The sequence below is a fragment of the Triturus cristatus genome, chromosome 3_1 (assembly GCF_964204655.1).
Source record: "Triturus cristatus chromosome 3_1, aTriCri1.1, whole genome shotgun sequence".
Taxonomy (NCBI): Eukaryota; Metazoa; Chordata; class Amphibia; order Caudata; family Salamandridae; genus Triturus; species Triturus cristatus.
The window spans coordinates 771,149,137-771,163,454 of NC_140583.1; the positions used below are offsets into that span (position 1 = coordinate 771,149,137).

General features: G+C 43.4%; 1 protein-coding gene across 5 annotated transcripts in view; it reads left to right on the forward strand.

Moving 5' to 3' along the window:
* ANO9 (anoctamin 9) overlaps positions 1-14,318 on the forward strand; it is a 519,627-nt gene that overhangs the window by 261,823 nt on the left and 243,486 nt on the right. For all 5 annotated transcript variants that reach the window (XM_085644947.1, XM_085644948.1, XM_085644950.1 and 2 more), the window contains one exon: positions 13,522-13,607. In XM_085644947.1, the coding sequence (XP_085501073.1) occupies positions 13,522-13,607 (86 nt within the window). The remainder of the gene's footprint in view (positions 1-13,521; positions 13,608-14,318) is intronic.

Consider the following 14,318-nt stretch of genomic DNA (forward strand, 5'->3'; position numbering starts at 1 on the left):
CTCTCGACTGGGCCACATCCTACCTTCAGAACAGAATCAATGCCATCCATTCTTCCCCTTTCTCATCCAAACCATACTTCACAAACGCAGGGGTCTCTCAAGGCTCCATCATCACACCCATGCTTTTCAACATCTACATGAATTCATTACCAGCAATGATCAGTGAATAGCACCTTAAATGCTATAACTATGCAGATGACACACAACTACTCCTTAAACTGGAAAGCCCCAAAGATATTGGATACTCTCAAATGTTCAGCTGCCTCAGAGCTGCTGGTCAGTGGATGACATGGTGCCATCTCAAATTAAATGCTTCCAAAACAGAAATACTCACATGTGGTGATAGGAAAAAGTATGACCCACTTGCGGCCTAGCCTGACTATCTGGGAACACCTATAATTTCTAAGGAAATAAGAAACCATGGTATTACTGTGGACTCTAAGCTACCAATGAATGTCCAAGTAGACAAATTAGCAAGATCAAGCTTTATTGCTATGAAAACTCAGCAACGCATCTTCCCCCACCTGGGATTTCCACACAAGGTCAAGGATACTATCTCCCTTGTACTGTCTAAACTTGATTATACCCATGGCCCATACCACGGATCATCTTTTTGTACTATGAAAAGACTACAACGGATTCAGAACTCTGCTGCCAGACTACTCCTACATGTAAAGCCACAAGCCCACATCTCCCCTGCCTTGAAGGTCCTACATTGGTTACCTGTTGCCAGAAGATCCACATTCAAGCTGCTTTGTTTACCCCACAAAGCAATACATGGAACAGGGCGGCTTTTCATCAGGAGTAAAATCACCAAATACATTCAACAAAGGAACCTCCTCTCCAGATTGGCACCTTGCCTCAAAATCCCAACATACAAGAAAACAAGAATTAAAAATGCAATAGGTCTCACCTTTCATTAAGTTTAAGCCATTTGCTTTGCTATACAATACCATTAGCAAAGCAAATGGCTTTAACTTAATCAAAGGCGAGACCGATTGCATTTTCAATGCTTGTTGCTTCACTGAGATCAGCCACTTGCCGTGCAGCCGTGAATTCTACCTTTAGGAAACAATGTCTTTCTAGCATGTTGTGCTTGCATTTAGCAGAGTAAAACCAGGGCCACTGGAATGATGCAATTGTGTGGACATGGCGAGTTTCACATAGTTTCGGATTTGCAGCATTTGCCACATAATCCATCATCTGCTGAATAATGTGCATATTTTAGTAAAAACATTTTTTGTTTCTAGCCCAAATGGTTCAAAAGTTACTAAAAATGCAATGACACATGTTGCTGCACAGTGGAAGGCCTTTTGCAAAACTGGACTGGCCACCTTTATGTTTCTTAATACTATATTTAGGTATTAAACTGGTACTAATGGAGGTCAACTAATGGCTAAACAGTGTTACCAAGTTTAAAGATGACAAAAAGATTAATTACTACTATTAAAAAATGTGCCGCAATATGCCTCATAATTTGACTTTTCTTGCCACATATTTTACTCAACCCTACTGCATAATTTGGCCCTCTCCTGCCGCATAATTCCATTGGCCCTACGGTGATGGTGTCATGACAACGGATCCTTACACTGTATACACAAGAAGGTCATTACAACACGATGCTTCTTTCAAAATAGAAGCCCCCACTGTGTGGAACGTAGTTAAAATCAGAAGGGCGAAAATCTGCAGGATTCCTCTCGGGATTTGAACCAGCGCCCAGGTTAGCCTGGCAGGTGTGGAGAGCACTTACAGTCGGGGTGGCGAGAGGGAACCACTTTAACAAGGCCAATTGTTCCAGATTTAAACCGCCCCTGAAAAAAGATCCCTCTGTTTAATAGCCATTTGGGAGTTCGGCTTTTTAAATCTGTAGAGATGAAGCCCCCACAGGGTTATTTGATCCCCACATTCTTGGCTTCTGACCTCTGTGGGTGCCAGAAAGAGCACCAAGGAAATAATGGGAGCAACTTGGTTTTGAATGGGAGGTGGTGAAAAGCAGTGGGCCAGTGCATGTCACATTACAAAGTTTAAAGACCGCTTTACTTGCGTGTGAGCGTTTTTTTCCCTAAGATGTACACCCGCATTCATTTCCCAAAATGTTTCTACTCAGTAATTTACGGTTAGCATAGATTTTTTTTTAATTTTCACAAATAGGACTACTTCAGCATTCTGCATAAAATGATGCACGAACAGGGCATTGCTTCTGGACGTAGGGTTTTGCATCTTTGCATTGGTTACGAATTTATGTTTTTAGTGCCTGGTGGAGAGGCTTTGCATCCAGTCAGCAGCAGCTGTGAAACATTGTTTAAAAGACACAGGCTTTAAAAAATGTTGCTCCTCCTGGTCGACTGAGCACCGAAGCCTGTTATCTTATCTCTCTGGCTCCCTGCTTGCTTGAAAGACTTGTAACAATTTATTGTTATTACAGCTGAATCCTGTCCCAGACTATCCCTGTTTATTAACGTGTGTGTGCATCATGGAAGGAGCCAAAGAGAAACTTGCCAGTTCGAGCCATTGTTTACAATGGAGTATTAAAACGGAAGTGAAAATTGTAAATCTGTGATTGTAATGAAGTGGTCTTCATATAAACTGAGAAGACATACAAGGCAAATTATAATAATATCGTCTACTGCCAGGGGCGCCAGGCAGTAATAAGGCAACTTGGTTTTACAATGCGCCTATGAACAAGCATTGGCCGCGCGGCCATGAAAGTGACACGGCCGCGCGGCCCGCGAAAGTGATTGCGATCGTGATCAACGAAGGAAACACAGATGGGGTCTGCGTGTGTGCACGCTCACCTGCATGCAAGCTTTAGGCCACCAAAAGCCTGTGGTAGCACTTTGGAAACCCACCTACGAAATGTCTTGCAGCGCGTGCGCTGGCTCAGGTGAGACCTCAAAAACATAGGTGGCACATCCTTCTCTGTTCAGGCAGCAAGACTATGGAACTCATTACCCCCCAAACATAAGATCTACGGATAACTATCTTATCTTCAGAAGACTACTCAAAACTTGGCTCTTCCCTACATAACCACCATACTCAAACATAAATGTACAGCATTTCCCTGTGCATATAAGCATTTAATATGATTACTTGCATGAATCTGTATTCCTTGGAGTGGTGCAGGGCTGAGTGGCATAGAGTGTAATGGCCTAAAAGTGGTGTAGGGTGCAGTGGCATAGAGCACAGTGGTGCATAGTAGATTAGAGTGGCATACAGTGGATTGGCATAGAGTGTATAATAATTACGTTTATAAATATATAGATATTCTTTAAGTCTGCTTAACAAATGTACAAATTACTCATGGTTATATTATTCTAGCTTAACATGTATAATAGGTCATTGCTAAATTTTCATATGTTATTTGATTTGATGCTTATGGTTCTCTGTTGATTTATCTATCATAATATGAACATTTTATCATAACTATTTATCTACAGTTGCTTCGCTATTAAATTATGGAAAAGAAAAGAAAAAAATAAAAAGAAATAAGCGCACAAATAAATTTGCTTAAAGTACAGCAACACTTAAACGTTTTTGTTTATTAAATGCAATTTAAATCTTGATATATTACCTTCCTTATACATGTATACCTGCTATGTACTTATGTATCTACATATTTATTACATTACTCATACTGTAAAATAATTTTAAAAAACACATTTGAGTCTGTCCAATACACTACCCTGTATTTCCCCCTACACCTCTTTTAATATATCCTCTACTTCCACTCTGTGACTCATCCCAAACCTTTTTCTACTACTATAATCTCCAAAATAACCCTTTCTAGACTCTTCCCTCATATATCCCTCCATAGATTTATCCAAGATCTAATTTTACTACTATAATCTCCCTAATTTCTTGAGACTGTTTACCCCTTTGTCTCTCCTTTACTCATCCCAAACCTCCTACTACTACTATAATCTCCAAATAAACTCTTTCTATACACTTCCCTCCTCTGTCCCTCCATTATCATTTTCAATCCAACTAACAGAGGCACATGTCCACCATTCAAATGAATTCAAATTCCCCTATACCAATTCCCCACTAATCCTTTTTGGGTTCTGGAGTACCGTGCTACTCGCTGAAAAGCGCTTTAATGCCTCATCAGGAGTAGTAAGCACTATAGAAATACAATTATAATTACAAAGTTTTTTTATGTCCTACTTTATTCTCAGTAGTTGAGGATAACGTGTTTTTATCATAGCGCAAAATGTTGCAGTTTGCTTTTTCTAAGCGCTAAAAAGTAACTTGATTTTCTTTTTCCTAATTTGACAGTGCTCAGTTTGCTGGCATTTAAAAGGTGTGTAAGGCTGAGTTGACATTATTTGCCTTGCCCTCTGAGACTCTTTGTGCTATAGTGGCATATTCATCAGGATAGGGGACATGCATATTTCCAAGTTCATGTTTAAAGCCTAGCACTTTTAATAAATGCCTCACACTGCATTGATATAATCTGATTGACTAGTCAGAAACTCTTCCAAATTGTAAAGAAATGTAGTTGTTTGAATTTTTAAGAGATTTCATCATATTTTTATATGATGTTTGCTGCATGATTTACATGCCAAATGCTTTTAGGACTAGGCTCGGCGTAGAATGCAGTGGCGTAGATTAGAGTGTTGCATAGTAGATTGCAGAGGTGCAGAGTAGAGTGGCACAGAGTGCAGTGGCGTAGAGTGGGTCAAAGTTGATTTTAGTGCTGTAGAATCAAGTGCTGCAGAGTGCAGTGGCATAGAGTCGAGTGATGCAAAGTAGAGTGGCGCAGAATGCAGTGCCCTAGAGTGCATTGGCATAGAATGTTGTAGTGCAGAGTAAAGTGGCGTAGAGTTCAGTGGTGTAAAGTGCAGTGTTGCAGAGTAGAATGTCATAGAGTACAGTGGTGTAGAGTTCATTGGCATAAAGTGCATTGGAGTAGAGTGCACTGGTGTAGATTGGTGTTGAGTACAGTGGTGTAGAGTGCAGTGGTGTTGAGTACAGTGGTGCAGAGTAGAGTGCAGTGGCATAGAGTGCAGTGTCATGTGGTAGTGTGGAGCAGAGTAAAGTGACGTGGCGTAGAGTGGTGCATACTAGAGTGCAGTGGTGCACAGTGAGGTAATGCAGAGTAGAGTGGCATAGAGTGCAGTGGTGTAGAGTAGAGTGGCATAGAGTAGAGTGGCAGAGAGTGCAGTGGCATAGAGTGTAGTTATGCAGAATGCAGTGGCGTAGAGTATAGTGATGCAGAGTAGAGTGGCATAGAGTGCATTGGCATAGAGTACAGTAGTGCAGAGTAAAGTGCCACCATAGAGTTCAGTGGCGGAGAGTGCAGTGTTGCAGAGTAGAGTGTCATAGAGTGCATTGGTGTAGCGTGGCGTAGAGTGGTATAAAGAGCAGTGGCATAGAGTACAATGGTGCAGAGTAGAGTGCAGTTGTGTAGAGTGCATTAGCATAGACGCAGTGGCATAGAGTGAAGTGACGTAGAGTGGAGTGGTGCAGGGCTGAGTGGCATAGAGTGTAATGGCCTAAAAGTGGTGTAGGGTGCAGTGGCATAGAGCACAGTGGTGCATAGTAGATTAGAGTGGCATACAGTGGATTGGCATAGAGTGCAGGGATGTAGAGTTGAGTGTTACAAAGTAAAGTGCATTGGCGTAGAGTGTATTGTCATAGACTGCAGTGGTGTAGAGTGTAGTGTTGCAGACTAGATTGGAGTGGCCTAGATTGGAGTTGTGTGGAGTGCAGTGCTGTAGATTGGCGTAGAATGCATTAGAATAGGGTAGAGTGGTACAGAGTAGAGTAGAGAGGCGTAGAGTGCAGTGACGTATAGTGGAGTGATGCAGAGTGGAGTAGAGTGGCATGGTGTGTTGCAGAGTAGTGTGTAGAGGCATAGAGTGGAGAATGCATGGTGTGGTAGCACACTGTCATTACAGACAACTGAATTTCAATTAAAAAAACATTTACATTTGCACAGACATACAGTTTTACAAGAAAAACTATACAGTGCACAAACGATAATGTGTGGGAACTGGCACCACCTAGTGTAATTTATTTATTTTATTTTTTATTTATTTTGAGAGTTTTATACAGCGCGAACAAGACCCTTGCGGGTATTAGAGCGCTTTACAAGGTAGAGTGTTAGCTACATAAAGACACGGTAAATAGCATAAAGTTCGCTGATAGACAATGGTAGTGTAATCAACCAATCATTGATGCACGGTATAAGATACAAAACAAAGCGTTCACTGTATATCAAGCATAATATAGATACAATATCTAGGATACCAGGTTGGGCAGTGCACATAAAGTTTAAGATGGAGGATACGTAGGTCGCCAAGGATACTAGCCCCTGCTCAAGTGAATTTAGCCATGAGGAGCGATTTCTCTTCTTTTTTGAAAAGTGCAATAGATGGATTCAGTCTGGTTTCTGGTGGTAGAGCATTCCAAATTCTGGGCGCAATCCCTGAAAATGTTCGGTTATAAGTTTTTTTCTTGTTGAATCTTTGAGGTTTCAGTAGAAGGTTGTAAGCACTTCTTAAGGATCTAGCCCCACACGAGGGCACCAGTTTCTGTGCCAGATAGCTGGGTGTATTGTGATGAATGGCTTTATGAGTCATAAATGCTATTTTCAAATGAATTTTGGCTTCAAAAGGTAGCCAGTTAAGGGATTTTAGGTCAGGGGATATGTGGGAACTTCTTTTGGAGCCAGTGATAAGCCTCGCTGCGGCGTTGATTGAGGCTCTTAGAGGGGCCGTTGCCGCTCTGGGCAGGCCGCAGAGAGGGACACTGCCGTAATCCACTCTCGGTACAACTAGAGCTTGTACTACCAGTTTGAAGTCCTTATCTGGCAAGAATGATTTGTTTTGATCATATTAAAGTATTATTTTTCAACACATTTCAGAATTATCAAAAATGGGATTCATTTGTGTTCCTAATTCTGATATATCCTGAAATAATTGCACAGTTCATTTAAATGTGTGCCAGAAGAAAAAAGAACACTCCTATTCCCAGTATACAGCAAGATTATCACATAAATCCTCAACCTTTGAAGTCACCGAAAGAAAAGTAAACACCTGGCTCCCTGGGACGACAGAGCCTGACATTTGGCCTCAGTATTTGAATGCTCAGCAAATATGACAAGACAAGATAAGAATGAGATTTACAGGCCTGTTTACAGAAAGGTGCACGTGTGGAAGAATACAAGGGTAGGTGGTGTGGAAAGACTTTGCTCCTTGGGAAGGACGATCTCAGCCTGGACAGCCTAAAATGAATAAAGCCAGCAAACAGAAAGCAAGCACATGTCAGTTACAATCCACAAAGCAAAGCAACAGGTGGAGGTGTGTGAGAGAGATAGAAAGACTACAAGCCTTGCGGCTTGCATACATCTACCCAAGTCTTCGGTCTGGTATGGAGTGTTAATAGGGGCATTCGACTGCTGCAACATATTGCCAACTTGCCAACTGGAGTTCAAGGAGGTGAGGATGCCTAGTCTGAGGGAAGAAAGCAGGAAGAGTATAGTGTGGGATGGGAAGAGAGGTGGTCTCACTGGAATTACACTGTGGGGTTGAATTTGTACTAATGGTCTTGGAGATTACCAGCTTGGGAGCAGGGACGGTCTGTCTAGAATAACCTGGGGATTTCGCTGAGGCAGTGCCCTGTCCCAAATAGCTTGCCTGGAGCATTGCTCTGTGCGTACTGGCCGAGCTTCTATGGATGCTCAGAGGAGTATTAGTGTAGCCAGTATTAGCTCACTTCCCTTTACATCCTATGCCGAGCTCCTATGGATGTTCAGGTGAGTATTAGTGTAGCCAGTATTAGCTCGCTTCCCTTTACATCCTATGCCGAGCTCCTATGGATGCTCAGAGGAGTATTAGTGTAGCCAGTATTAGCTCGCTTCCCTTTACATTCTAGGCCGAGCTCCTATGGATGCTCAGGTGAGTATTAGAGAAGCAGTATTAGCTCTCTTCCCTTTACATTCTAGGCCAAGCTCCTATGGATGTTCAGGTGAGTATTAGCCAGTATTAGCTCGCTACCCTTTACATTCTAGGCCGAGCTCCTATGGATGTTCAGGTGAGTATAAGTGCAGCAGTATTAGCTCGCTACCCTTTACATTCTAGACCGAGCTCCTATGGATGCTCAGGTGAGTATTAGAGAAGCAGTATTAGCTCGCTTCCCTTTACATTCTAGGCTGAGCTCCTATGGATGTTCAGGTGAGTATTAGAGAAGCAGTATTAGCTCGCTTCCCTTTACATTCTAGGACGAGCTCCTATGGATGCTCAGATGAGTATTAGTGTAGCAGTATTAGCTCGCTTCCCTTTACATCCTATGCCGAGCTCTATGGATGTTCAGGTGAGTATTAGTGTAGCCAGTATTAGCTCGCTTCCCTTTACATTCTAGGCCGAGCTCCTATGGATGCTCAGGTGAGTATTAGAGAAGCAGTATTAGCTTGCTTCCCTTTACATTCTAGGCCGAGCTCCTATGGATGTTCAGGTGAGTATTAGTGTCACCAGTATTAGCTCTCTTCCCTTTACATTCTAGGCCGAGCTCCTATGGATGTTCAGGTGAGTATTAGTGCAGCAGTATTAGCTCGCTACCCTTTACATTCTAGGCCGAGCTCCTATGGATGCTCAGGTGAGTATTAGAGGAGCAGGATTAGCTTGCTTCCCTTTACATTCTAGGCCGAGCTCCTATGGATGTTCAGGTGAGTATTAGTGTCACCAGTATTAGCTCTCTTCCCTTTACATTCTAGGCCGAGCTCCTATGGATGTTCAGGTGAGTATTAGTGCAGCAGTATTAGCTCGCTACCCTTTACATTCTAGGCCGAGCTTCTATGGATGCTCAGGTGAGTATTAGAGAAGCAGGATTAGCTCGCTTCCCTTTACATCCTAGGCTGAGCTCCTATGGATGTTCAGATGAGTATTAGAGAAGCAGCATTAGCTCGCTTCCCTTTACATTCTAGGCTGAGCTCCTATGGATGTTCAGGTGAGTACTAGTGTAGCAGTATTAGCTCTCTTCCCTTTACATTCTAGGCTGAGCTCCTATGGATGTTCAGGTGAGTATTAGTGCTGCAGTATTAGCTCGCTTCCCTTTACATTCTAGGCCGAGCTCCTATGGATGTTCAGGTGAGTATTAGTGTCACCAGTATTGGCTCTCTTCCCTTTACATTCCAGGCCGAGCTCCTATGGATGTTTAGGTGAGTATTAGTGTCACCAGTATTAGCTCGCTTCCCTTTTCATTCTAGGCCGAGCTCCTATGGATGTTCAGGTGAGTATTAGTGCAGCAGTATTAGCTCGCTACCCTTTACATTCTAGGCCGAGCTCCTATGAATGCTCAGGTGAGTATTAGAGAAACAGGATTAGCTTGCTTCCCTTTACATTCTAGGCCGAGCTCCTATGGATGTTCAGGTGAGTATTAGTGTCACCACTATTAGCTCTCTTCCCTTTACATTCCAGGCCGAGCTCCTATGGATGTTCAGGTGAGTATTAGTGCAGCAGTATTAGCTCGCTACCCTTTACATTCTAGGCCGAGCTCCTATGGATGCTCAGGTGAGTATTAGAGAAGCAGGATTAGCTCGCTTCCCTTTACATCCTAGGCTGAGCTCCTATGGATGTTCAGGTGAGTATTAGTGTCACCAGTATTAGCTCGCTTCCCTTTACATTCTAGGCTGAGCTCCTATGGATGTTCAGGTGAGTACTAGTGTAGCAGTATTAGCTCTCTTCCCTTTACATTCTAGGCTGAGCTCCTATGGATGTTCAGGTGAGTATTAGAGAAGCAGGATTAGCTCGCTTCCCTTTACATTCTAGGCCGAGCTCCTATGGATGTTCAGGTGAGTATTAGTGTCACCAGTATTAACTCTCTTCCCTTTACATTCTAGGCCGAGCTCCTATGGATGTTCAGGTGAGTATTAGAGAAGCAGGATTAGCTCGCTTCCCTTTACATTCTAGGCCGAGCTCCTATGGATGTTCAGGTGAGTATTAGTGTCACCAGTATTAGCTCTCTTCCCTTTACATTCTAGGCCGAGCTCCTATGGATGTTCAGGTGAGTATTAGTGCAGCAGTATTAGCTTGCTACCCTTTACATTCTAGGCCGAGCTCCTATGGATGCTCAGGTGAGTATTAGAGAAGCAGGATTAGCTCGCTTCCCTTTACATCCTAGGCTGAGCTCCTATGGATGTTCAGGTGAGTATTAGTGTCACCAGTATTAGCTCGCTTCCCTTTACATTCTAGGCCGAGCTCCTATGGATGTTCAGGTGAGTATTAGTGCAGCAGTATTAGCTCTCTTCCCTTTACATTCTAGGCCGAGCTCCTATGGATGTTCAGGTGAGTATTAGTGCAGCAGTATTAGCTCTCTTCCCTTTACATTCTAGGCCGAGCTCCTATGGATGCTCAGGTGAGTATTAGAGAAGCAGTATTAGCTCGCTTCCCTTTACATTCTAGGCCGAGCTCCTATGGATGTTCAGGTGAGTATTAGTGTCACCAGTATTAGCTCTCTTCCCTTTACATTCCAGGCCAAGCTCCTATGGATGTTCAGGTGAGTATTAGTGTCACCAGTATTAGCTCGCTTCCCTTTACATTCTAGGCCGAGCTCCTATGGATGTTCAGGTGAGTATTAGTGCAGCAGTATTAACTCTCTTCCCTTTACATTCTAGGCCGAGCTCCTATGGATGTTCAGGTGAGTATTAGAGAAGCAGGATTAGCTCGCTTCCCTTTACATTCTAGGCCGAGCTCCTATGGATGTTCAGGTGAGTATTAGTGTCACCAGTATTAGCTCTCTTCCCTTTACATTCTAGGCCGAGCTCCTATGGATGTTCAGGTGAGTATTAGTGCAGCAGTATTAGCTTGCTACCCTTTACATTCTAGGCCGAGCTCCTATGGATGCTCAGGTGAGTATTAGAGAAGCAGGATTAGCTCGCTTCCCTTTACATCCTAGGCTGAGCTCCTATGGATGTTCAGGTGAGTATTAGTGTCACCAGTATTAGCTCGCTTCCCTTTACATTCTAGGCTGAGCTCCTATGGATGTTCAGGTGAGTACTAGTGTAGCAGTATTAGCTCTCTTCCCTTTACATTCTAGGCTGAGCTCCTATGGATGCTCAGGTGAGTATTAGAGAAGCAGGATTAGCTCTCTTCCCTTTACATTCTAGGCCGAGGTCCTATGGATGTTCAGGTGAGTATTAGTGCAGCAGTATTAGCTCGCTACCCTTTACATTCTAGGCCGAGCTCCTATGGATGCTCAGGTGAGTATTAGAGAAGCAGGATTAGCTCGCTTCCCTTTACATTCTAGGCCGAGCTCCTATGGATGTTCAGGTGAGTATTAGTGTCACCAGTATTAGCTCTCTTCCCTTTACATTCCAGGCCGAGCTCCTATGGATGTTCAGGTGAGTATTAGTGTCACCAGTATTAGCTCGCTTCCCTTTACATTCTAGGCCGAGCTCCTATGGATGTTCAGGTGAGTATTAGTGCAGCAGTATTAGCTCTCTTCCCTTTACATTCTAGGCCGAGCTCCTATGGATGTTCAGGTGAGTATTAGTGCAGCAGTATTAGCTCTCTTCCCTTTACATTCTAGGCCGAGCTCCTATGGATGCTCAGGTGAGTATTAGAGAAGCAGTATTAGCTCGCTTCCCTTTACATTCTAGGCCGAGCTCCTATGGATGTTCAGGTGAGTATTAGTGTCACCAGTATTAGCTCTCTTCCCTTTACATTCCAGGCCAAGCTCCTATGGATGTTCAGGTGAGTATTAGTGTCACCAGTATTAGCTCGCTTCCCTTTACATTCTAGGCCGAGCTCCTATGGATGTTCAGGTGAGTATTAGTGCAGCAGTATTAACTCTCTTCCCTTTACATTCTAGGCCGAGCTCCTATGGATGTTCAGGTGAGTATTAGTGTCACCAGTATTAGCTCTCTTCCCTTTACATTCTAGGCCGAGCTCCTATGGATGTTCAGGTGAGTACTAGTGCAGCAGTATTAGCTCGCTACCCTCTGCATGCTAATGATTTCCGCCCTGATTGGATTCATAACAAAATTACACTGTCTGCACCAGAATGCAAACGTGTTGTAAGAAAAAACAAACAGTGCAACTGCAAATCATGCTCCCAACTTTAGACAGCTTATGATCTCTGGTAGTTCAGTGCATGTGTACACACACAAACGTCATACAGTGCAGGAAGGTGTCAGCTGCCTTCACCATCTTCTTGCATTCGATGATGAGCACATCTGGCCTGCAAGCTACATGTTTTTCAGAAATAAATCTATTGGTCGACATCAGTGATGTTTCCTAAGAAAGCGAAGCCACAGGGTCACTTGCAGTATGGTGCACATGTTTATGAACTTAGGGGCAGATTTACAAGCCCAGTACGCCACATTTGCGCCGCCGTTGCATCACTTTTGTGACGCAGTGGCGGCGCAAAGCCAGCGCCATGCTGCGGGGTATTTACAACGTGACGCATCTAGGGAGATGCGTCACCATGTAAAGCCCTGGGCCATATGTGGGCGTTCCAGCGCGGGGGGGTCGTTCCGGCGCAGGAATGACTCCTAAAAGTGGCTGAGTGAAATCTACAAGATTTCACTCAGTCACTTTTATGGCCATGCTGCGTCAAAACCCTGCGCCTGCTTGAAGCAGGCGTAAAGGATTGACGCAGCATGTTAGGCATAGGGGCCCCCTGAGCCTTGCTGGAGCTGCGTCACGCTTGCGACGCGACTCCAGCAATGCGTCACCTTTACGGCAGCAGATGCATCACGCATCTGTCTATTCTTGCCACATGGTGCACCGCATTTACAATGCGGCGCATCCTTGGTGGCGCAAGAGGTGTCTGCCGTGACGCAAAATAACTGGCGCATCCCTGCTGATATGCAGGGATGCGCCAGTTATTGTAAATCTGTCGCAGATAGTTACCAAACAGATTATTTTAAAATGTAAGAGTGTGTCAGTTTGCACCACACCAGGGACATCTGTGATACTGCAGGATTATGAGTAGTTTGGGAGAATTTATAGCCACCATCCCGGAAACTGCAACCATCACCTGGAAATCCTAGATATGTCAAAAAGAGAGGGCTCCTGTGCAGTTTTTGAATACTAGAGCCTTTGTAGAAAAGCTACTCTTGAAAACACAATTTTGTGTGTGAAAAACCAACAACTGCCAACGCCACACCGAGAAGACAGAGCATGTTTGAGCATGTATGTGCTCGAGCATGTGTGTGGTCATATGGGTAGGAAAGACACTCAGTGGCCAATATCTACCATACATCAACAGTTTGCAATACTGCTTAACAAGGTAACTAACTGCGTTATGCCAAGATAAGGTGGGAATATATAATAAAGTGTAAAGTCTCCTTTGCTTCTGAAGATTTAGACGTGATAAATGTGTTTTGATATGTATATTGTTGTATTAGTGCAGCACTCACAGTTATATATGTCTGTTCTTGAGATTGGCATATGAGAGGAGGAAAAGACTTCTCAATTTTCTGGAGCTGAAGCAACAGCTGGAAACTTGAAGGAAATTGACCGTGTAAGGGTTGCGCAATAATTTATTTCATTTAATAAATGTTTTTTTCCCCCCCAGAATTCGGAAGGTTTTGGCAAAGCTTTGAAGAAAAAATGGGCCAGATGGAGAGATGTCATTTATGTACAGCCAGTCCAAGAAATCAGGTACAGTTCTGTCTTCAAACTAGTCGACTTTAAGGAGCACCTCTCCTCCATCCCCTGGCAGAACCCTAAAACCACAACTATTTAGCATCGTCGAAAAGTGGTAGTTGTATTAAATTGGTCTCTTATGACAGTGACAAGCAAGTCCCATAGGAACAAACCCTCTTTCTAATGCAGCCCTAAGGAAGGTACAAAGGGAACAAATACCCAATTTCTATTACAGTGATAGCCAAGACCCAATGGGAAAAGTATTTTTCTTTTATAGTGTTAAAAAAACACTTTTAGGGCAAAACCAAATCCCTGCGATGGTGATAGGGAAGTTTGGTTGTGAACAAAATCTCTAGTACACAAAACTGATGTTATGTTAGGCGTGGTTTTATTAAATAGTTCATATTCAGTGAAGGAGAGAGTCAGTTACTGGGGGCACAGTGGGAGCACGTTTGAACACTAAAAGACCTCTGACCTGATTTGAAATCTCAATTTATGGAAATGGAGATTCTGCGGTCATTGGTTGATTGGAGAAAATAACTAAGAATGGATCATACACATTTTTTTCTAAAATACTGGTAGTGAATTAATGAAGAATTTTCCAGACATGCAGCTTTAAAAAGTGCTCTTTTCTGTATGGGTCACCATTAAGGGCATGTTAAAGCTGGTGAGCTGTTTTCACTTTTGGAGTCCGGGCATAAGATGTGTGGTAGCATGTTGAAATCG